The 22,597-nt window shown below is 56.9% G+C and overlaps 2 protein-coding genes across 2 annotated transcripts in view; both read right to left on the bottom strand.

Moving 5' to 3' along the window:
- The window catches only part of LOC103665875 (glial fibrillary acidic protein), an 8,998-nt gene extending 6,445 nt beyond the window's left edge, over positions 1 to 2,553 (bottom strand). Inside the window, 4 exon segments of the mRNA XM_040639864.1 lie at positions 795 to 890; positions 1,085 to 1,145; positions 2,104 to 2,166; positions 2,168 to 2,553. Coding sequence (XP_040495798.1) covers positions 795 to 890; positions 1,085 to 1,145; positions 2,104 to 2,166; positions 2,168 to 2,553 — 606 coding nt within the window.
- Positions 2,554 to 10,549: 7,996 nt separating this feature from the next.
- Positions 10,550 to 21,097, bottom strand: KIF18B (kinesin family member 18B). The gene is made up of 15 exons (XM_040639863.1): positions 20,370 to 21,097; positions 19,602 to 19,759; positions 19,148 to 19,252; positions 18,861 to 18,971; positions 18,583 to 18,780; positions 18,254 to 18,430; positions 17,607 to 17,681; positions 17,347 to 17,447; positions 16,683 to 16,872; positions 16,227 to 16,342; positions 13,445 to 13,644; positions 12,737 to 13,304; positions 11,725 to 11,814; positions 11,163 to 11,266; positions 10,550 to 10,952 (listed from the first exon to the last, which is right to left on the bottom strand). Exons 1-15 carry the CDS (start codon positions 20,686 to 20,688, stop codon positions 10,840 to 10,842), a joined length of 2,625 nt encoding a protein of 874 aa, XP_040495797.1. The 5' UTR covers positions 20,689 to 21,097; the 3' UTR covers positions 10,550 to 10,839.
- Between the last annotated feature and the right edge of the window lie 1,500 nt (positions 21,098 to 22,597).

The raw sequence follows: 22,597 nt of genomic DNA, 5'->3' as shown, positions 1-22,597 counted from the left end.
ATGGACCTGCTGCCGGGCCAGCTGCTCCTGGAGCTCCTGCACCTCCTGGCCGGGATAAGAGAAGGGATGCCAGGGCTGGGGGCACAGGCTGCCGCTGGGGTTTCCCCACAGTATTATGCCCTTGTCTACCTGCCCCTTGGACACTGATATTGGGGAAGGGAACTGGGGCAGTCCTAGTTAGAGGAAGTGGCATGGCCCAGGCTAGGGGAGGCAGAGGGTAGTTTGGGGGCCTCATGGTGTCTGCCTCCCAGGTTCGGCCAGGCAGGAGCACTGGAAGTGTGCCTGTGCACTTGTGGGAGAGTGACTGAGTCCCTGTGGTGTGGGTGTGTCTGTGGGTTCCCAGGTTCCATGGCATCATGGACTCTGAATCCATAATCTGAAGTCAGAGAGCTCAGTGGTGTCTTTTTAAAACGAATGGCCCTCATTTAAATGGAGACAGGTGACAGTGGGGGGTGATGTCAGAGAGACTAACTAGGTGACCTTAGCAAGTTCTTTAACCCGTCCAGGCTTTGGTGTCCTCCTCTGTTTCACAGGGATCATACTGGAAGATCATACTGGAAGGGTCCCTAACTCACAAGGCTGTAGTGAAATAAAAAATGGGGCAACAAGGTCTATTCTAATTCTCAGTAAGTGGTGTGTGTCTGTGTGAATTTCACCAGGGGCTGAGGATGCTCTGTCTTCTCTAGGTCTGTCTCCCTCAGTCTCTCTCTCTTATTTTCTCTCTGTCTCCGAGTATTCTCAATCTCAGTCTCTCTGTCTCTCTCTATCCATTTCGATCTCTATGTTGGCCTTACCTCCTCATGGATCTTCCTCAAAAACCGGATTTCCTCCTCGAGAGACTCAATCTTCCTCTCCAGATCCAGACGGGCTAAGGTGGCTTCATCTGCCTCCTGGAGAAGGGAGGGGCAAAAAGGTTGCTCTGACCCCAGACTCCTCCCTGCTCCCTAGCCTTGTCTGTTCCCTCCTTCTTTGGCTGGAGAGAGCAGCGCATTGCTCTCTGGAGGCCTGGGCTTGGGGGCTGTTTGAGTGAACTGCCGTCAACCCTTTCCCCCCCTCCCCTCCCTCTCCCCTCCACCCCCCTGACCTGTCGATAGGTGGCCAGGTTGTTCTCAGCCTCCAGCCTCAGGTTGGTTTCATCCTGGAGCCTGGGGTAGGGAACACATTCCTGGGTCCAGGCTCTTCTGAGGATCTTGGACCCCTGCCCCAATCTTCCTGGGGGTGGCTGCCAGAGAGACGACCCCCCCCCCCCAGGACCAGTGGAATGGCAGGAGGAGTGAAGAGCAGAGGGTCTCAGACAGAGCCTTGGCCAGGAGGGTGAGTAGACAAGGGCTTTATCAAGGCTGGCACACCAGCTCCCGCTCACACAGGCTGCACGTGTGCATACACGCCCTGCTGTGTGCACGAGCGCACTCATCCTCCCGCACGGGCACAAGGCCACGCACACACACACACACACACACACACACACACGCCCTGCCAGCTCAGCAAAACACCACACCCTGGGTTTCCTCTGACCTTTGCAAAGAGGTTTTATTAGAATCTCTGCTTCACAGCTCTGCAAGCTGAAGTGGCTTGACCAGGGTCATAAGCTGGTGACGGGCAGCGTCACCTGTGTTCCGAAGCCAGGCCTGCCTGCTCTTTCTCTCACCTCCTTTCCCCCAGAGCCCCATTCTCCCAGTGCACACCAACCTTCCCTTCCCACTTCTCCTCTCTACGGACCCACAAGGCCACCAGGCCCCACAGTGAATGAAATACGAAGACCCTGCCTTCGGGGACCCTGCCTGCGGGGTCCCTGACTGTTCCCACACAGCTTTCCCCGACGGGGAGGTGCTGAGAGTACGCTGGCTCCTTGGGAAGACGTCTTCGGGATTCAGATCCCTGAGACTTGGGGCCTCCTCCCAGTCCCTGCCATCATCTTAGGGAGCAAGGACAGCCCTTCCCTCCCAGAGATGGGATCACAGAGGAGCCAAGGATCATGGAGTCAACCCCCCCCACCCAGATCCTGCAGGTCTGCAGGCCCTCCCGCTGGGGCAGGGATGGGGGTGTGGGGCGGGAAGCACATTCCCTGTTCAGGAAGTCCCTCTCCCCGGGGCCCCTCCTCACTTCTGCTTCAGGGTGCCCAGGTCCTGTGCCAGATTGTCTCTCTCGACCTCGAGCCGGGCGCTGCTGGTCGAGCCGCAGCCTTAGCTCACGCAGCTCAGCCTGGTAGACATCGGCCAGCTTGGTGGGCTCCTTGGCCCGCAGCTGGTTCAGCTCCGCGGCCAGCGCCTTGTTCTGCTGTTCCAGGAAGCGCACCTTCTCAATGTAGCTGGCAAAGCGGTCGTTGAGCTCCATCATCTCTGCCCGCTCACTGGCCCGGGTCTCCTTGAAGCCGGTGTTGAGTGCCCCGGCCAGGGAGAAGTCCACCCGGGCCGGCAGTGGAAGCGGCATCCTGGCCAGGGAGAGGCGGGCGCCCGGCCCCAGCCGGCGGCCGGAGACCAGGCTTCCCCCCACCACGTCCGAGGAGGAGACATAGGAGCGGCGAGCAGCTGAAGTGACCCGTCTCCTCTCCATGCTGGCCGGGCTCTGCCGGCTCCTGGGGAGTGAGGGCTTTATGGTAGCGTGGGCCGGCCTGGCGCTGCCCAAGCTGCCCCTGGCGACGCCCCCTGGCATAGCCTGACGGGGAGGGGCTGGGCCGCAGCTCGGCCATGGGGAGAGCTCTTCTCACCCCACCGAGGTCACTGTGCCCAGAGGCAGGGCCTCCCGGGCACACCAGCCCCAGCCTGGCCACAGACGGAGATACTAGTGGGCCGTGCCTGGGGCCGGATGCTCCGTGTGCAGCCCTGACTGCTGGGCAAGGAGGCCGTTCCCCTGGGAAGGTGGGCCAAGAACGGTCTGGATCAGATGACCTCTGACCTGCTTTCTACGTCTTAGATCCCATCACAGCACCCCTCCTTCGAGTGCTTGCTAAGTGCTGGAAACATGGGAAGAACAAGTGTGTTCCGTTTCCAGCTGAGCCCCCTTCCTAGCAGACTGCTGGACTCTTCCCTCCGAACATGGGCTCCTGCATTCCTGCCTTCTCTCCCTTCCCCGGAGGCTGCAACTGGACACCAGCCCTTTGTCTAGAGGGTCAGTTGAGGCCAGGAAGGAACCTGGAAGCTTTGAGGGGGCAAGAGGGACAGGCGCTGCACTCCCTGGCCTTCCCCCTGGACCACACTTAAGCCCCTGCCTCAGTCCCACGGGGCTCACTTGCCCCTTGCCCGGGGCTCTCTGCACGCCCCAGTCTGGAGCCGGGCCTTGACAGCTGCACAAAGCAGTTACGGATGAGCTGGCCGTCCTGGCTCCCGTCTTTGTTTCTGCATCACCCTGTTTCCCCGGCCACCCCTCACCTCACTTTCACACTGGAGATTTATCTCTTCTGAGTTCCCACACATCAGGCTGAGAGGACGGGAAGGCCCCTGGGGATGGGTCAGTTTGGGAGCCCAGGAGCCACTGGGTCTGTACTAGGAGCCCAGGGCCGGCGTCCTGTAGCCTGACCCTTCAGCTCCATCCACCCTTCTGTTCTGATCCCATGGGGGGTGGGGGGCAGTCTCACCCAGGCCCCTCACCCATCTGTGTCCTTGGACTTCTGGGAAGCCCTCCTCTCCCCACCCCACCCCCCCTGCTGCCCATGCCTGGGCCTCTGATCCCTTCTCCTGGACACTTGCTGAATAGAGCCTTGTTTTCCACCACTGGTCAGGGCGCCACACGGAGAGGGCAGCCCCCGGGGGGCTGTGCTGTTTTTATCCCAAGATGCCAGGCTGTTAGGCAGAGTACAACCCAAGCCCCCAGCTCAAAGAGCTTCTCGGAAGCCTCTGAGGGGGCCGGGATGCAGTGGGGAGCAGGCTCTGTGCCCACCCCCGACCATTGTGTCTGTGCCAAGGTGAGTCATTCAGTGGGTACAAGGGGAAGGCCCTGGGGGGGTGGCCGGCCCAGCACTGCCAGGTCTCCAGCTCTGCAGAAAAGGCCTGGCTGCTTGCCCCCTCCCCAGCTCCCAGAGCCAGCTCACACCCCTGAGCTCTTACCCCATGCTGGGGAGATGCACTCCATTTGGGAATGTTATGGGCTGTGTGCCGAGGTTTCCCCCGGTGAGTCCCAGCACAGAGAGGAAGGTGAGGGTTCCCAAGTCTTCAGTCCAGGACCCTGGACCTGAGCAGTAACATGGGGAGGGGACCCTTGGGGGAGGGGATGCCCCATGACTTTTGATCCTGCTGTGGGTGGAGGAGCTGGGAAACGTCAGGGGGCATTAAAAGAACAAGACGGGACAAACCGTCGTCCCAACTATTCCTGTAACTAGGAGTGGCTGTCCCTCTAGCTTGCTGGGCAAGTCACAGTGTGCGGCCTTCTCTCTTTGTTCCAGTGAAATGTAGTTGAAATGAGCATAAAACAGTCTTGGGTGGGGATGGGGGTGGGGATGGAACAAGAAGAGGAAGGGCTTGTCAGTGAGGCTCAGTGATTGGTCCCTGGGTGTGTATGACCCAGGCTTATTTCAGCAGCAGCAGGGAGAGGCCCCCCATTCAGCCCCTTCAGCCACCTCCCTGGACATGTGTCACCCAGGTGCTTCTTGGCTCCATCCTCAACCTCCATCCGACCCTAGACCCATCCCCCATGCTTTGGCCTTAACTACCCTATGATGTCCACATAAGAACCAGAGAGGTAGACGGACATGGTCGTGGTTGTTTGCCAAACTTTCATTATTTTGTATGACACATTTGTTGTAGAAAAATCAGGAAAATATAGATAAGCAAAACGAAAAAATTTAATTAGCCATGATTTTGCCACCTGGAGATAAACACTACCAGATTTCCCCCACATATATAAATTCATTTTTTTTTTACAAGTAGGCTCATGCTGTACAAATTATTTTGTAATTTGTTTTTTTCACTCAGCAATATGTTGTGAACATCTTTCCATATCAATAAATATTTATCTACATCATCATTTTAACAGCTGCATGGTTTTCCACTGTATGCATTAATTTACCCAAGCCCTATTGTTAGGCACACAGTTGTCCCCCGTCCCCCCCACCTCCCTCCCTCTCTCCCTCCCTCTCTCTGTTCTAGATCACACTATGCTGCACAGTTGCCCCAGGCAGATGCAGCTCCCAGCCTCCACGACTACTCCCATCCTCCCGGCCTGGCTCAGACCCCATCTATGTGGCCCCTCCTCTCCTGCTTCCCTAATCTAAGGGCCTCAATGTCCAAAGCCTCAAGCCAATCCCCAGACGGACTTCTGCATAGATAGCAGGAAGCTGCAGGCCTTGGAGAGAGGATGCCTGGATGTCTCCCCACAGGGCCTTTGGGCAAGCCATGCCCCACTTCAAGCCGAGGTGGGGACAAGATGGTCTCCCACCCTCTACGCCCCTCCCCTGCATCAGAATCCTCCAGGATGCCCTCCTGCCTCCTGGGACAGATCAGTACCACACCTGGCCTCAACCCACACACAAGGGTGCCCAGCATTTTCTCAATTTGCCCGCCTCTAACTCAAGCCACTAGATTGCTGCCCACTAGCTCCCCTTGTGCCCCTGCCCCGTTCCCAGGGCCTGGCACAGCATGGTGGTCCGCAAGCATGGGTGGGATGAAGAGAAGTTGGGTCTCTCCAGTGGACTCCTTGGCTTCTACGGAGTCCGTCCATCCCACATGGGCCCCCTCCCTGAGGAAGGGAACCAGGCCCCGGTGGCCACTAGATGGCAGTGCTCAGCTGCCCAGGTCCCAGCGGCCGCAGCGTCCCGCGGAGGGGAGAAAGTGGGTCTCACAGCTGCAGGCAGGCTTTCTAAAACCCAGATTTCTATCACCCAGCGGGATCACCCCACGTATTCTCTAGAGTTGCTTCTAACGGCTATGACAGTGCCCTCTCGAGGAGAGGGAGGCCACGGCCATTCAACAGCTACATGATCTTGGATGACTTCAGGGACTTCTCTGAGTCTCCATTTCCACACCTGGAAAATGGGGACTCACAACCCTTACTTCCAAGGTAGTGGTGAGGATAAACTCAGGGAAAGCCGGACACAGCAGGTGCTCGACAAATCACAGCTTCTATTTAATAACACCTACCCAGGGCTTCACGTATTTCCAAGGTAGCGATGGGGTGGGCCAGGAGGGACAGGAGCTGGGCCTGCCCGGGGACCCTGCCGTGTCTTGTTGACTCCGCGGGGGGTGGGCAGGGGACAGCGTATAGGTACCTCCCCAGGACAGTTACCTGGGAGTGTGGACGGGCCGCAGGGGGCAGCAGCCAGGGGAGAGAGGGTGGGAGGCAGCACCATTTGTCCCCAGACCCCCAGTCGTTCGTGGCTGTGGGTCTGCCAGGGACCACGCGTGAATCATCTCTACCTGCCCTGGAGGAGACTCAGAAGAGAGGCTGTTTCCCAGCCTGCTTTCTCACTCCCTGACCTCCCCTGGGGCTCCGTCCCTCCATCCTTGCCCTTCCCCAGCTGTAGACTTGAGGGCCACAACTCCACTGGTTTGAGAAGCTCTTGGTGTGTTACCATGTCCCGTGGGAGGGGTCTCTCCTGCACCTCAGCCTGAGGCTTCCCCAGGAGAAGGGCCCCCATGCATAGGGACTTGGAGTCTCCCTAAGGATAGGGTCCCTCGGGACACCCTCTCTTCTGTGGGAGCTCCTTGATGCGAGCGCCCATGGTTCACTGTCGGATGGGAGCTCCTCGAGGGCAGCGGCTCTCCCCGCCTCTCAGGACGGCTGCCTCAGGCCAGGGTCGCTCCCCTCTCCTATCTGTCAGCCTGTGCCGAGCCGGCTCCGCTGGTGAGAAGTGCCCAGCTCCTGTGGCTGCAGAAGGGTTCCCGGATGAACCCCCAGACTCCTTCCCCCTCCTCCTTTCTGGCCTCTGTCAGCACGTTGTTGGAAGCATCAACTCACTCACCTTTACACGGCCAGGGGCCAGGCTGCTGTGTTGGGGTTAATAAGCTCGGACTTTCTCTTCAACCCCCCGCTCCCCACCCTCCTGGGCGCTCCAGCCTGCCCCCCACTTTCCAGCTTCTAACCCTGAGACCTGCTTTTTAATTGCTTTCCCTGATCTGTTCTGCTCTCTGCTCCCCTCCATCTCCCTGCCTGACTGCGTCCGTCTGGGAGGGTGAGAGGCGGGGACCAGATGTGTCCCTGGCTGGAGGAGGGGGCTGGCGGGCAGCCTGTTATTTCCAATCCAGTGGCCCTCGCTCGACATGGACAGGATGAGCCAGGTAACAGGGGTGGAAGTGCTGCAGGCGAGCCGAGGGCAACGCTTCAGGAGGGCTGGAAAACACGGCCATGGTTTCCAGGCCCCTGGGGGTGACTCTAGTCCCTTTCTCCCCCCACAGCCTCCATCCCAAGCCCTCAGAGATCCCTCTTCGCGAAAGAACATGGAGGAGGGAAGACAACCACGAACTAGATTCTGTCTGGGAACCAGGATGCCCCAAACTTAGCTAAGAGCCAGAGGGACGTTCCTGGGAAAACTTGGAGACAGACGAGCAGGGGTGTGAGAGGGACTGAGTTACCAGCTGCCAAGGGCTCCCCATGTGGTGACAGAGTCCCCTGAGGGGGTGGGGGGGGTGGGGGGCAGAGCTGATGGCTGGGGGTGGGAGGACCCAGAGGGGAGAGCCCAGTCCCCTTCCCCTTGACAGGTCCCAACACCGAAAGAGGTTTGGGCTTCCGCTCAGGTGACAGGGACAGCCGCTGTCCTGAGTCCCTGCATGAAGGGACAGTGTCTTGTTCTCTGTGTCTGCAGCTCCTGGCACTGAGTCTGGGTCTCTGAACTGGGCAGGACTTTGGACCCCAGGGTGGGGTCCAGATGCGAGCTTCATGCCTGAGGCGGGCCAGGAGATGAGCACAAAGGGCCCGGGAAGAGAGTACTTCTGAACTCTGAGACACGGAGTGAGGGGCTCTGCGCAGACCCCCGAGGTAGGAGAGGCCAGGTGAAGCAGGAAGAGGGGCTTTAGATCAGGCTGGACCTGCAGTGGGCGAGGGAGCCATCGATTGCCGTGGCTCAAGGATGACTCTCTTTATGTAAGAACAAGCCATTCTCAGAGCCCCGTCGCCGCCCACAGAGGTCAGCTGGGAGCTGGCTGTCAGCTCGCTGCCCCCCCTCAGCCCCCGCCAGCTCCCCGTGAAGCTGGGACCAGCCAGGCTGCCTCCCGGCCAGCAGGATGCCACGCAGCGAGCACTCTCAGCCCGACCTCCTGTGATTGAGGGCAGGAGCCACACGTCCTTAACTCCATTGGCAGAGTCTTTGTACATTTAATGGGTCACCCGAGAGCACATTTTGCACCATGGAGCCCCAAATGTTTGCTGAGCCAATGGCCGGCTGCAGAACATCCTTGTCAAGAGTGACCCCTTCCACTGGCAAGCTGCCCCCCGCCTAGGCGAATTCTGCCTCGTGCAACGGAGCCTGTTGTGCCAGGCTTGCCCTTCTGGCCCTCGTTACCAGCCGCCTTGTCCTGCGTGGGCTGTCTCAGTGCTTGCAGGGGTGATGGGGACCATCAAATGAGATAATATATGTGAGGGCCCCAGGAAATGGGCAAGTTATTCAATTTGAATCCCACCAGCACTCGGCCAGGCCTCCTAAGGTCAAGGCACCACGCCAGGCCGCTGGGGGCTACGGATGGGAGGCTGTGGCGGCTTCTGCGGGAATCACGGCGCACCAGGGGAAAAAAAAACTCATTAAGCCTAATTGGAGAGGCGGGAACGCCAGGCACGCGGAAAGAAATGATGCCTGCTCACTTCTAAAGGGAAGCAGTTTGGTGTCATGTGAAGAACCAGACCCTGGTCTGAATCCTGGCGCCGCCACTTGCTGTCTAACCCTGGGCGCCGTCTGTGAACCTCCTCGAGTCTCTCTCCTCATTATGCCTCATAAGGTCGCGAAGTTTTGAGCGCTGCCTGCAGCCGGGAGGGACCCAGGGCTCCTCTTGTATGTTCTTCTCTCTCCTCCTCCAAAAAGGAGGCAAAACTGAACGGGGCAGGGCTCACAAGGTGGAGGGGGAGGCTGTTGCCCCAGCACAGCGGGGACTCATTTGAAATTAGCAGCGTTATTTACACACTGCTCGCAATGTGCTAAATACCTTTAACATGTTTGTTTTCCGAAGCAAGTTAAACACAGGCTCCTATCATCCTGTTTACACTATTAATTCTTTCAGCCATCTGCATCTTCCTAGAGAGACAGAGGTAAACCCTGGGTTTGGGTTGAACCCTCACAATCCGAACGGGTGCAGAGGAAAGCCACGAACCAAACCGGGTGGGAGTGGGGCTTCTGGAGCTGCGGGGAGGAGGACTGCACGGGGTTCCAGAGGTCAGGGCTTAGCCTAGGGCCTCACCTGAGACCCAGGGCCCCTAAACACCGTCTCTGACAGCAGGACTCTTCGCAACGCCCAAGGCCGCAGGAGGATGGAGCAGGCCTGTAGGGGTGATGACTTCTTCACCTGCTCGGGAGCAGAGGCCTTTAGTGGAAGATGGGGCCACAGAGGAAAGAGCAGGGCTCACCCCGAGGCCCCAACCTAAGGCTGCAGGAGGAGGCAGTGGGGGACGTTTTCTATACTCAGAAGTTTCTTGAGGTCTGGAAGAGGGGGGAGGTGTTGCTATCCCGCGTAGGTACACAGAAAGACACACACCAAGGATGGAGACGGTTTATGAATCATTATCATAAAACATATATCTATACCTACATGTACATAGAGATGTATGTATGCAGAAATAAAGGATCAGAGGATATAAACCCGAGCACTAACAGCGCTTACATCCAGGCGGTAGCATTCAAGCTGAATGTCCCTTTCTTCTTTACACTTTTTACACGGAGGGTGCATCCTATGTACAATGGGGCTGAAACAGTAAGTTGTCTTCAAAACCAATAAGTTGTCTTCATCTGGAAATCAGGACACTAGTATCATCTGCAGCAGCACCAGGATGGTGGCCTGGGGCTGGGGCTCCTGCTCCAGGCCGCAGGGATGAGGCTGAAGGTGCCCCCCCCCCAACAAAAGAGGGAGAGTCGAGCTGGGAGCCCCCACCATGTCCCCATCCCTTCCATCCTCACCCCTTCTCCATTGCATAGCAGCCGTGACTGCACAGCATCCTCTGTCAGTTGGGAGGTGGGGAGCAAAGTCCCCCAAAGCCACCTGCTTGCATGGAGTGTTGTGAACTCGGGGCTATGATGGCTGCACTTTTATTTTTTTTATTTTTAAATTTAATTAATTTATTTTTTAAGATTTTATTTATTTATTTATTTATTTATTTATTTATTTATTTATTTTTAAAGATTTTATTTATTTATCTGACAGAGATAGAGACAGCCAGCAAGAGAGGGAACACAAGCAGGGGGAGTGGGAGAGGAAGAAGCAGGCTCATAGCGGAGGAGCCTGACGTGGGGCTCGATCCCGTAACACCGGGATCACGCCCTGAGCCGAAGGCAGATGCCTAACGACTGCACCACCCAGGCGCCCCTAAGATTTTATTTATTTATTTGACACAGAGAGAGCACAAGCAGGGACAGCGGCAGGCAGAGGGAGAGAGAGAAGCAGACTCCCTGCTCAGCGGGGAGCCTGATGCGGGACTCGATCCCAGGACTCTGGGATCATGACCTGAGCCAACGGTAGACGCTTAACCAACTGAGCCACCCAGGAGCCCCAATAGCTGCACCTTTAAAATAGCAACATGTTAACACTCAAGATGAATATATACACGCTAAGAAGCTGAGTGTAACAAGAGATTGATAAAGAGGGCAGGTAGCAGAACGAATGGCTGGCGACAAGCATTTATAAAGGAAGAGGGTGTTGGCATTAATTGCTCTGAGCCGAGGAAGGCAGGTCCTGGCGCAGACAGTTCCAGGGACCACGAGGGCCCGGTGGGTCAGGACACCTTGGCGATACAGCTCCCAGATGACAGGGCTCCCTCAATCCCCATCAATTCCTGCTGGTTGCCAGGGCAGCGAGGACTGGAGGGAGGCTCTGCAGGCCAGTTGGCTGGGGCAGGCAGGGACGAAGACAGTGAGGTTCCGTCCCACTGAGCCCTATCCCCACCCCTCCTCCACCTCTCTCATCAGGGTCCCTGCAATGCTGGGAAATACCCCACACCCTCTTTTCACCTGGGTCTTGGCCCACCCTGTCCCCTCCTACTTTCTGTCTTTATCTGCCACCATGACCCAGACCATCCCTAGCCTCAATGCCAGTCACCTGGGATTGCGAGGGGCCCAGCTGGCCTCTTCAAGGTGCTGCTGGGGAGGCGGGCGATACGGCTGTGGCCCCGGGCCACTCCCAGTGAGCGGGAAACTGAGGAACTGAGAGAGGGAAGGAAGGAAGGAAGGTAGGACGGACAGCCTGGTGATACACGGTAGGGGTGGGGGTAGAGCTGGACACTAAGCCTTGAGAGCAGGGGGAGGCTAAGCACCAACAAGGCCAGATGTGAGGGCAGGAGAGGCAGTGGGGAGGGAGCTTAGTGGGGTGTGGGAGGGAAGTAGAGGTGAGGGGTGGGCGCTCTGTTCCCCGGTTTACCCAGTGAATACTGAATGTCCCCCTCCTGGAAAGGGAGGATGTGGCCTTTCACTGGAGAAGGGAGCTACTGTTTCCCTCTGGTATAATCCTGTGCTAGCAAGGGCCAAGGGAACCTCCTTCAGTCAGGGAACCCGATGCTGGCCCTGCTCACGAGACTCCTGCTACTGGCTCCGAGGGGTCCAGAGACACAGCTGAGTGCCCTGGTGAAAGTTCTGTCTCTCCCCATACACCCCCCCGGCCTCACCTGGCAACTCGCCTCTTCTTGCGGGCTGAGGTCCCAGGGAAGGAAGATGTTGGTTTGGGGCCTTTCATGGTGAACAGGGGCACAGGTCCACTGCGGGAGGGAGGAAGGTGAAGGGAGACAGATCAGGAGGGAACCAGAAAAGGGCATCTCCTCCCTCCAGCCCCCAGCTTGGCGGGTGGGGAGGTTGGACAAGATGACCTCTGAGGTTTCTTCCTTCTTAGAGGTGGATTCCTCTCCCTGCCTTACTCGGCCTGGACTGACAGCTGAGCGACAGGCCTGTTCTGGGAGAACATCCAGATGTCAGTTTCTGGCACGTTCAGGGAACTGGAGTTCAAACAATTTGACCCTTCCACCTGCCCGGCTGTGGGCTTGTTACTGAGAGGTGGTTGAGGTGTCGGAGGGGCAGGGGTGTGGTAGGCAGCCCGCTACCCTTGGCCTCACAAGTACAAGGTCAGTCTGCTGTTTGTTCTTGGTCTTGGACTGTCACCGTTCCCCTACCTTGGCAGGTGGGTGGAAGGCGAAAGTGAGAGCTTCATTTTCTCACTGAAAAATGCTGAATAAAGTTTTCTGAGGATCCCCTTCCCAGCTCCAGATGCTGGGCTGTGGGCAAAATGCGGGGTGGGAATGGCAGAAATACATATTTCTCAGCAGGATGTGGAACTAAGAACTGGGCCAGACGGTGTGAGTGACACAGAAGAAGAGAGAGGACTCACCCCCCTTATTTCTGCTCTCTGCTGACCCTCCCCGAAGTGGGGGTCCCATTAGCCACTCGTGGGCATGCCACAAACCAGCCCAGAGCTGGCAGCTTTGGAGTACGGACAGACAAGGCAGGGCGCCTGAGAGGAGCAGCCCTCCTGGGCCTGGGGACTGACACCAGTCAGACCGAAGGGAGGGAGACAGCAGACGTGGCTCCAAGAGTCAGGCCAGCTTCCACTCCCCTTGGCAGCACCTCTGTCCTTCACGACCCCTGAGCCCCTGCCTGGAGGGGTGGGAGGGAACCTGGGAGACCCACCTGGGGATGAAGGGCTGATCCAGCCTATTCAGCTCCTGGGGGACATTCTCCCAGCCAATGCATTCATGGAAACCCGGCTTTGAGGGGGCCTCCTCCGAGAGATCAAAGGTGGCGTTGAGGTGGCAAGCAGGCAGGGCCAGAGGGGTGGAGCAGTTCTGCACCGCGGAGGGGCCCAGGGGCACCCGGCTTTTGATGACTGTGGCTGGACAGACGCGAGGGGAGTGGCAGGACGAGGAGGCCTTTCCCCCTTTGGGGGTGGTGGGCCTGAGTGAAGGTTGAGCCTCAGGCAGGGACCCCCTCCTCAGGCAGGGCAGGAAGGACTGGCGCTGGCGCTTGGTCCCCGGCTTCGGAGCTGGGGGGCTGTCTGGCTCCGAGGGGCTTGGTCTCCTCCTCCTCTTCTTCTCCATGGGCCGCCGGGTTACCTGGGCTGGGATGCAGTCGGGCCCTGGTAGGACCCCCAGGGTGTGCATGAGGCCACTCAGACGCCTTGCCATGGTCCGGGTCACGGGGCCGGAATAGCCTGGGGAATCTGGGCACGGAGAAGCGGGTGCTGAGGGGAGAAAGGGCACTGGCCAGAAGGAAAGCAAATCTGTAGAATTTGGGGGAGAGAGACACTGGAGACACGCAGGAGCCCCTAACTCCTTAGGTGGGCCGCGAGTCCTGGGTCCCGCAGGCGCCAGCTGGGCCTTCGAGCGGGGCGACACTCACCTGGCTGGGAACACGGCTCCAGAGGCGCCCCCCCGGCCGGCCCAGGTGTGCCTGAGGCCTTTGCTCCAGGTTCGGCCTTTTCCTCTCGCACCAGCTGCTGCAGGCTGTCAAACTCCGCGATCATGTCGGGGGTCAGCAGGTTGGCCGCTTGGAGCAGGGAGTACTGTCGCCGTGCCAGGCACAGCACCTTCAGGGCCAGCCTGGAAGGGAGGGAAGGGGATCCCAGCCCTCCTCAGACCCGGCCCCATTGCTCCAGGTGCGGTGAGGAGCACACGAGGGGCAGGTCCCCTGGCTCGCTCCTGCCTTGCCTCACACCGGCTGGCTGGCCTCACCTCCCTCCCAGCTGTGGCTCCCGCTTTGCCAGGCCCTTGCGGAAGGCCAAGGTTGGCAGAGACGGCCATAAAGTGGAGGGGGGGCTTCATCCCTAAATATGCCCCCCAACAAAGAGAGGGACCTGGGAAGTAAGCAAAGGGCACTAAATGGTCTCAGAGCAGAAGGTCTGCGTCTCCTCTCGGCTCTGCCACTCACTGGCACTGCGATCTTGAATAAGTCCGCTGACCCAAGGGGCAACATAAGGTAGCAGCAGGGAAGAGCCTGCCAGCTCAAGTCAGCCTGCCAGCTCCAATCCAGGCTCCGACACTTCCCACTGCGTGATCTTGGAAGCACTCCTTGACCTCAGTCTCCATATCCTTAAAATGGGGATAACCAGTGCACCCACGTCTTAGGCTTATGGGGCGATGAAATGAATTATTTCACATATAAAGTGTTTAAAAGAGTGCCTGCCACATACGAAGCACTGTAAGGTGAACTGTTTTCTGTCAAATGAAAACATCTACCTTGTGAGGACAAGAGGAGACGGAATGAGAGAGGCCATGTTGGTCTTGGCTCTGAGAGGCCCTTCAAAGGCGTGCACAGTCCAGGCTCCCTACTCAGTGGTTGGGATCCCGAAAGAGCACGTGTGAATCAATGCACACTTCACATGCACCGAGGGGCTATTTAAAGGGAATTATGAGGGTAATGCGATTATTGATGGTGTAAATTTAGATTCTAATAAAGCAAATTTCCTTCCCGTGAGGCACACCTATGATAAAAGAATGAACACAATTATCTCGGTGGGGATTAGTCATGGCCAGTAATTCATCCGCAGGGAGCACCACCTGCCTGGACATCTCTGAGCCCCTCCCTGCCTTCAGCGTGAGCTCAGGGACTCCAAACTCATTTTACGAAGCAGCCTCCAGGCCTTTCTGAAAGAAGGCAGGATATAAATTAAAAAGGACATAGCAGAAACTCATTCGACGTCTGCCTGAGCCACACATTATAAGAAGATTAGATCACTGAGAACAGTGGGTATCTAGGGAGAAATGCACTGGCCTGGATGTCAGGTGACCCAGGCCTCACCCGGTCCCTCTGGCCGTGTGGCCCTGTGTGAACGCCTCAGGATCCGATCTGGCGAACGGGGAGCGGGTCTATACCAGGGATTTCCACATTAGGTTTCAAGAAACCCATCAGAGGACATTGAAAATGGAGTCGCTCTCCTTTATCTGTTCTACGTATTAAACTTCAGTGTGAGATTCCATTTAGGACGTTGAAGCTAAAAAAATTCTGAAAAAACCACTGAACTGGAAAATCTAAGATCCACTCAGTGCCCTGGTGGTTGAAGATTCCAAAGTCTAAAGTCAAAGAGAAATGATTTCCCATTATCTGGTTGTTAGGGTGTCTCCAAGTATGGAGATGATCTAGCATGTTCTGCAGCCCCTGATACATAGGGTCTTCAGTCACAGTTTATTAGTATCTATTTTTAGCTCTAAGAAGTAGGGAGAATGAGGACCATGACCCCCCAATCATAGCTAAGACTGAAGCACCTTGTGAGGGACCACAAAACCAGAGGCAAAGCAGAAATGAGAACCCCGGGGTCCTCCATCCTCACAGCGGGGGGATGCCAGGGCACAGGGACCCTGACTCATTGGTGGGAGCCCTGGGGCCAAGGGGACATCCCGCCAGTGCGTCCCTGCCACTCCAGGGCCCCGGGGAGTCAGCAGCAGGAGACAGATAATGAGACGCTGATTATTCAGGCAGGCTGCAGCATTTTTGCTGAGTCGGGAACAGACACTCCCCAACAAGAAATAAAATTAAACAGGCCCTTCTGTCCGGAAGCTTTAAATATACTGCCTAGCGTGAAGCGTGCTGGGGAGGCAGGAGTGGGGTTGGCAGCAGCAAAGCTAAGTGGCAGGGGATTTATGTTCTAAGGGCCAAGGAAAAACATACTAGCAGCACCTCTCTATTAAGCACAGAAAGAAGGATCCAGAATCCATTTCTCTCCGGCTTTGGGTGGTGGTCTGCATTTACTTCTGAGAAGAAATGGCCATAATCTGTTGGTGAAGACACGTGAGAAACGCCTGGCTCGGGAAGGAGGCCCCTTCCTCAGCCTGCCACCCAACTTCTCTTGGCCGCTTGGTCCTCCCTGCGGAGGACAGGCAGCTCAGCCCCCAGGCTGGGAAGCAAAGCGCTAGCCCGGGGCAGCCCCGTGCTAACTTGCCAGCCAAATTCGGGATGGAATTTGGTGTTTTGCTTGCCAGTTATGTGGAAGAATCGAGAGGACGGTAAGTAGACAGAGTGGTGAATCATTGAAAGCAGATAAGGGACAATGGTGAGGAAAAAAGACTCGACTCTTAACTAGGGCAGAACCAGAGCTTTTGCAATGTCCTTAATCCTGGCTCCCACCCCAGGAGGCTGGAACCCATCACCTCCCACCTTGAACTTCAGAGAAGAACAAGACACCTACTGCTTCGAACGGTCTCTGTCCAAGTTCTGTGGTGAGAGGCAGCCCACATCTGGCTTGGGCTGCAGGGTCTGGCCAGGGGACCTTGGCAGTGGGTGTCTGAGGGTCTGTTCAGGTACCTGGATTGGAACCCAAGGAGGAAGGGAGTCACAGGTAGAAGGCCCAGGAGGGCCAACCTCCCCTACATAAGCAGATCTTAAAATCTTTCCCTCCTCCAAGAGTGGGAATGATGGCTCTTGGACTGACTGGGGTCCTAGTGGAGACTTTCTCTTTCCCAGGCTCCTCCCCCAACTCCCCACTCCCCTCTGGTAACAGGCTTGCCCCTCACTCCAGACACAGGAGTTGAAAGCCCCCTGAGACTAAGATGCAAGACATCCAGGTAGGGAACCCAGAACTGCAGGAACTGAACGAGTTGGGGAGGGCCATTGCTTCCAATATTCCACCACCTCCAAGTCCTACCTCTTCCGCCACCGGGCCTTTGTCTTTGTCTTCTTGGGGTGGCTCCAGGTCTGGAGAGTTCCCTTCCATGACCCTCCCCTCCTGGGTCTCTAGCCCCAGGCTCTCCTCTTGAAGGACTGCAGACGCTGGGCGGAGCTCTGGGGTGCGGGGCAGGCTGGGAAGGCAGGATGGTGAGGGGCAGCTGGCTAGGCTAGGGGGGAGAAGGGGGTTTGAGAGGGGGGAAAGCAGGGAGGGGCAGGGTCTCTGTGGCACCAGGTGGTATAGGACCCAGCTTGTGTAACAAGGGGGCGGTAGCAGAGGGGAGGAGTCGGGTGATTTCCTGGTTTAAGAAACAATGATGCCTCCCCCTCAATTTCACCTTCTTTTAAGTAGTATATGCTGCTTGTACGGGCTGGGGTGTCACATGCCCATCTCACGTGGAGCATTTTCTCTATTTTGATGTTACTTAGAGTTGCTCTTAGGACTGCCTAGAATGTGCTGTGTCAAATGAGAGAGAGCACTAGAGGTGACGGTCAGTGTCTGGTCACCTAGAGTGTCACCGAGAGTGACAATCAGTGTGCTGGGCACTGGCTGGGAACCCCGGACCCCGGACGGCAGCACAGAAGCTGGAGAAGGGGGGCTTTTCCTGCTGAGCTGAAGAGGCAAGCATGGCTGCAGGACTCACAGTTGTTGGGAAGGGCCCGATTTGGGGGATTTCAGGTGGTCCTGTGGTGAGGTCCCGGCTCTTGCCTCATATACTCGGAGCTTCTCCCTCAGGGCGGCCACCTGCCATCGAAGCAACACAGCCCCTCAGAGCCCCAGGTGAGCACGGGAGGTGAAAGGTGGGCGTGGAGACCTGGCTGCGCCCACGGCTCGTCTCTGGCTCTCCTGCCCCCGAGCCGGGCGCCCTGCATCCCGGTCAAGCTCCCCAGGCGGGCTCCTCACCTCAGCCTGCAGCTGCTGGCAGATGGTGGCATACTGGCTGATGTGACAGTCCAGGCTGATCACGTTGCTCTTAAGCTGAGATGGGGGCACAGGGGAGAGGTTCGTGAGTTCATTCAAAGCAGCTTTTGGCAACCACTTCCAAAGGCCAGGCACCGTGCGAGGCGCCTCTTTCACATTCCCCAGACTCACCCTCCCTATGGGGGACAGACTGGGGCAGGGCACTGAGTGGCTCGCCTGGGACCACAGCAAGAGGCAGAACGATGTTTTTAGAACCCAAGACCCCTGACTCCCTGACCAATACACCCTCACCAGGCCAGGGCAGCTCTCACCAGCCAGCGGTTGGCCACCCCCTTCTGTCGTCTCCCTCTTGAGATGGCTGTGCCTCAGGCAGCCCAGTGCTGTGGTATTTTACTCTTGTTTTCAAGTCTGGCGACTGTCCTGCCCCCGCCCAGCTGGAGTCTTCCCAGGGATGGGCACTGCGTTGCTTCTGTCACAAGGAATCTCCCTGAAGACGGACGCTAGGGCGCTTTTTCCCTCTGCCTTGGGAGAATGCTTGCTCCAGGTACCGGAGGAAGCTGTGTGGCTCCTGTCCCTTCCTCCTCCTGCTCCCCACCCGCCCAGCTTGGCCGTTTCTGGCTGGCACACACCGCGAGCTTGATCTCCTTGGCGCGGTCGGCGTACTTGAGGGTGTTGTAGGTGTCCTCGTAGGTCAGACTGGAGGGGCTGATGGCAGCGATCATCACCGTGTGGCAGTTGCCCCCGATGGAGTCCTTGAGCAGACGGGTCAGCTTGCTGTCCCGGTAGGGCACGTGAGACTTGCGGCCCTGGGGCGACAGCAAGAGGGCATGGGCTGAGGTGGCTAGGCCAGACAGATCCAGGCTGAGACCCGGCGGCCGTGGGGTCTGCAGGGAAGGAGCCTAGGCTTCGGGCACTCCGTTGCTGTCCTGGGCAGGCCCCCGGGGCCGTGCAGTTTTACCTTCGCGTCGGCCAGGGCATTGAGGACATTGATGAGGGCCAGCAGGGAACGGTTGATGTTGGCACCCTCCCGCAGCCGCTCCCCCTTCGCATGGGTGCTGGAGGCCCGCTCCGAACCGGCTAGGTCAATCAGGCTCATCTTGGCCACTCGAAGGGCCTGAGTCAGACCTGGGACCCGGTCCTGCTGCTTCACGAAGATCTGGGGGGCAGACGGCAGGGGTGAGGGGGGCCGGGCATCAGGAGCCCCCGCTTCGGGCTCTGATCCGCGACCCCTCTCACCTGGAAGATGGCGTGGGAGCGGGAGGAGGTAGCGTTGGCGTCAGTCGGGTGCTGCGTGCGGTTGCGGTTCCCCCTGGTCAGCAGCTCCAGCAGCTGCTTGGCTGAGGTGGGCTACAGAGGAGAGGCCCAGGAAGGGCGCTATGGTCTCCCCAGCCAGGGCTTTTCCCCCAGCCGGAAGAGCTGCTCTTCAGAACCACCCCAGGATCCAGGGCATCCCCAAACCGCCTGGTGAGAGAACCCTGGAGAACCAGCGGGGCGGCTCCTGCCACCCGAGCCCAATCCCACACCTGGTGGAAGGAGAGTCCTTGCACCACCACGCCCCTGTCGGGGTCCTCCCGGATGGCAAGGGGCCCCTTGGGCTCCAGGAGGTCGTGGATCTGCTCATTGTACACCTGAGGAGAAAGGAGGCAAGGGAGAGGCCTGAGAGAGAGGGCCCTTCAGGAAACCTCTCTGCAGAGGCCGGGGGAGGGCTGAGGGGCAGGGCAGGGGAAGCATGACAGGATGCCACGCCAGGAAGGCCATGCCCTCTGCAGGACCATGGTACACGGTGAGAGCAGGACAGGCAGGTTTAGCTCCAACGCAGTCTCTCTCAGAGCCTCATCTGTGCCCTCTGCGCTCTCAGCGGGCCCATCAGCAGACTTCTCCCACCGTCTCTCCCCACTCTCCCTCCCCTCCCCCCATCTTCTGGGGTGGTGAGAATGAGGAGCGGGGCTGCCCAGGCCTGGGAGGGAACAGCCCTACCTCCTGGTAGCTGATGAGCACCTCGAATCGCTTGTCCTCCTGGTGGGCCTCCAGCCGCCTGTAGAGTTCCATGGTCGTCAGGTACATGATGCCGGGGTCCCCCTCTCTTCCCAGCATGGTGTGTGTCTTCCCAGCCCCGGTGGCCCCATAGGCAAACACTGTGGAGGACAGGGTCAGGGGAGGGTGGTGGCAGGGTCTGATCCGCCTTCCCTAGGGGCCCCCCTGTACATTGCCACCCAGCCCGGCCCCCCCTTCTCCCCAAGCCCCTTCCTTTGCTTTCCCGTGCACAGTTCCCCGGCTCCTGCCCACTCGCATCTCACTGCAGCTCTGCCATGCCCCGTGCCTATAGCCTGGCTCCCCTGTGGGCTCCAGGGCAAAGGGGTCCCCACTACGAGTGGGAGCCTCTCCCTTCCCCAGGGGAGGCTTCTCCAGGCTAGGCAGCTTCCTCTGCCGAAGGCCTGCGGTTCTGTCCCTCGTATCGCCTACCTCAGTTTACAATCACACATTTGTGGGGGTGATTTGTAATTAGTGTCTTCTCCCCCCTCTAGAATACGAGCATCAAGAGGACGGGAACCACGTGTGTGGGACCTGCTGCTAGAGCCCGGGGGGTGCGTCCCACGCAGGAGACGAAAGGGCCAGCACCCTCCTCCACAGGTGCCCGGCTGGGGGGAAGGAGGGCACAGTCACGGGACGCGTGAAGCCCTCGGAAGGAAGCGGGGAGGCAGGGGGCGACTAATGGGGCTCCCCCCACCCCGGCCCGGCTCTCACCTGAGCAGTTGTAGCCCTGGAGGAAGCTGTCCAGAACGCTGTGGGTGGTGTGCTGGAACACGTCCTGCTGCGTGGCCGCCTCGCCGAAGACCCGGTCAAAGACAAACGTCAGGTCTTTGCCCTTCTTCTTGGGGCCATCATGGGCGCTGCCCCACTTCAGGCCCAGGAAGCCCCCGTCGGGCTCCTCAGGGTCAAACACCAGCACCCGCTCATCCACCATCTGAACCACAGGCCGCCGCTGGCTCTCCAGCTCCCGCGGGGTGGGGGGCCGGACCCGCACCACCACCCGCACCTTGCTGTCCTCCGCGGGCATCACCATGGCGACACCTGGGGGGACGCACAACGGAGAGGAGGACCGATGTGACCTCAGCCCTGACACGGCGCGCCCTCAGCCGCGCTGGCGTTCAAGGACCTTCTCCCACTCCCTCCCCAACAGCCGATCTCCATGTGATAGCTCAAGAATATTATTATTAATAAATATCTCTCTGTCATATCCAAATGACTTGAGGTTTTTCAGCGGTGTATGATCGGGCTATTATGTTCCACTCATCTGTCTGCTCCCGCGCCAATGCCACAGTGTTTCTATTCCAGTCCTTTATGGTACGCTTCTCATCCAGGGAGGCGACAACCGCCTCCCCTCCCAACCACCACCGTTAGCCTTTCTTTCTCGTAGTTTTCTTAACTGTGTTCGGGCATTTATTGTTCTACTTGCCTTTAAGAAAATGTTATCAATGCCATCCCCAACCCAGAACACCACCCCCTCCCACCCTATTGGAATTACAAGCAGAATAGGGTTGTTTACATATTTATTTTATATTAAAACTTTCCATGCAGGACGCTTGGATGCCTCAGTCGGTTAGGCGGCCGACTCTTGGTTTCGGCTCAGGTCATGATCTCAGGGTTGTGGGATTGAGTGCCACGTCAGGCTCTGCACTCGGCGGGAAGTCTGCTTGGGATTCTCTCTCCCTCTGCCCCTTCCCCTCTAAACTATATAAATAAATATTTTTAAAAACTTTTCATGCTAGAACATGGCTATTGCCTTTCATTTTTTCAGATATTTCTTATGTCCCTCAGATTTTATAGTTTTCATCTTTTCAGATAGGTTCTGTAATTGTCTTTCTTTCTTTTTTTTTTAAGATTTTATTTATTTATTTGTCAGAGAGAGAGACATCCAGTGAGAGAGGGAACACAAGCAGGGGGAGTGGGAGAGGAAGAAGCAGGCTCCCAGCAGGGGAGCCCGATGTGGGGCTCGATCCCATAACGCCGGGATCACGCCCTGAGCCGAAGGCAGACGCTTAACCAGTGAGCCACCCAGGCGCCCCTGTAATTGTCTTTTCAATATAATTCCCAAGTATTTTAACTGCTCTTACGAATGGCACACCTTCCCGCACCTCCATGCTGATTGCTAGTGTGGAGAAACACAATTGATAATTTGCCTTCTACCCACCACCCTTAAACTCTCTGATTAATTCCAATTTTTTTTATTAAAGCTTATTGGGTTTTCTGAGTACAAAATTATATAATCAGGAACCCCTCCCTTTTTCTAACCTTTTCTTCTCCATGGTTATACTATTTTATTTCTTACGTATCGCATCCCCTAGAATTTCCGAAACAATGTTGAATAATAATGATGATAATGGGCATCCTTGTCTTGCTCTTGATCTTAAAGAAACTGGCGTTAGTGCTTCACTATTTAGAGATTAGTTCTGGACAAATCGTTAATTGTCATAATGGGAATTTCCTCTACTCTAATTTAACTTAGACTTGTTATCAGGAATCTCTAGAATTTTATTTAATGATCTTTCAGCATCTCCTGACATGTTTATGTGGGGTTCTTTTTCTCCTTTATTGATGTGGTAAATTTTTTGGTATTATTCTTGGCATCAAACCAACCAAGCATTCTTGGGAAAAAATCCTACCCTGGCCATACTGAAGATTTCCATCTTTAAATGGCTAAATGTGTCAACCTTCTCTTTTATGGTTTTTATGCCATATTTAAGAAGACATTCCTTCCCGGGGTAATTTTCTTATATTTCTGTCTGATACTTTTTCTTTCTTACATTTCAGTCTTTATCCAAATGGAATTCATTTTTTTATGAATGAGGTTTCTAAATGTCTTTTCTTTCCAAATGATAAGCAATTACACTATTTATTAAAGTGCATTCTGTCTCTACCAGTTTGAAATGGCACATGTAACAGAACTAAATTCTCATATGAACACGAATTTA

The sequence above is a fragment of the Ursus maritimus genome, unplaced genomic scaffold (genome assembly GCF_017311325.1).
Source record: "Ursus maritimus isolate PB19 unplaced genomic scaffold, ASM1731132v1 scaffold_24, whole genome shotgun sequence".
Lineage (NCBI taxonomy): Eukaryota > Metazoa > Chordata > Mammalia > Carnivora > Ursidae > Ursus > Ursus maritimus.
This window is presented reverse-complemented; position numbering and strand designations above follow the sequence as displayed.

What these genes read in the sequence shown, in the direction of transcription:
- KIF18B (XM_040639863.1), bottom strand. Translation starts at nt 20,688, where the DNA reads ATGGTGATGCCCGCGGAGGACAGCAAGGTGCGGGTGGTGGTGCGGGTC. An exon ending in TGCTCATCAGCTACCAGGAG is followed by an intron (nt 19,253 to 19,601) that starts GTAGGGCTGTTC and finishes CTTTCTCCTCAG; the next exon opens with GTGTACAATGAGCAGATCCA. An exon ending in CCAAGGAGATCAAGCTCGCG is followed by an intron (nt 17,682 to 18,253) that starts GTGTGTGCCAGC and finishes CCCCCATCTCAG; the next exon opens with CTTAAGAGCAACGTGATCAG.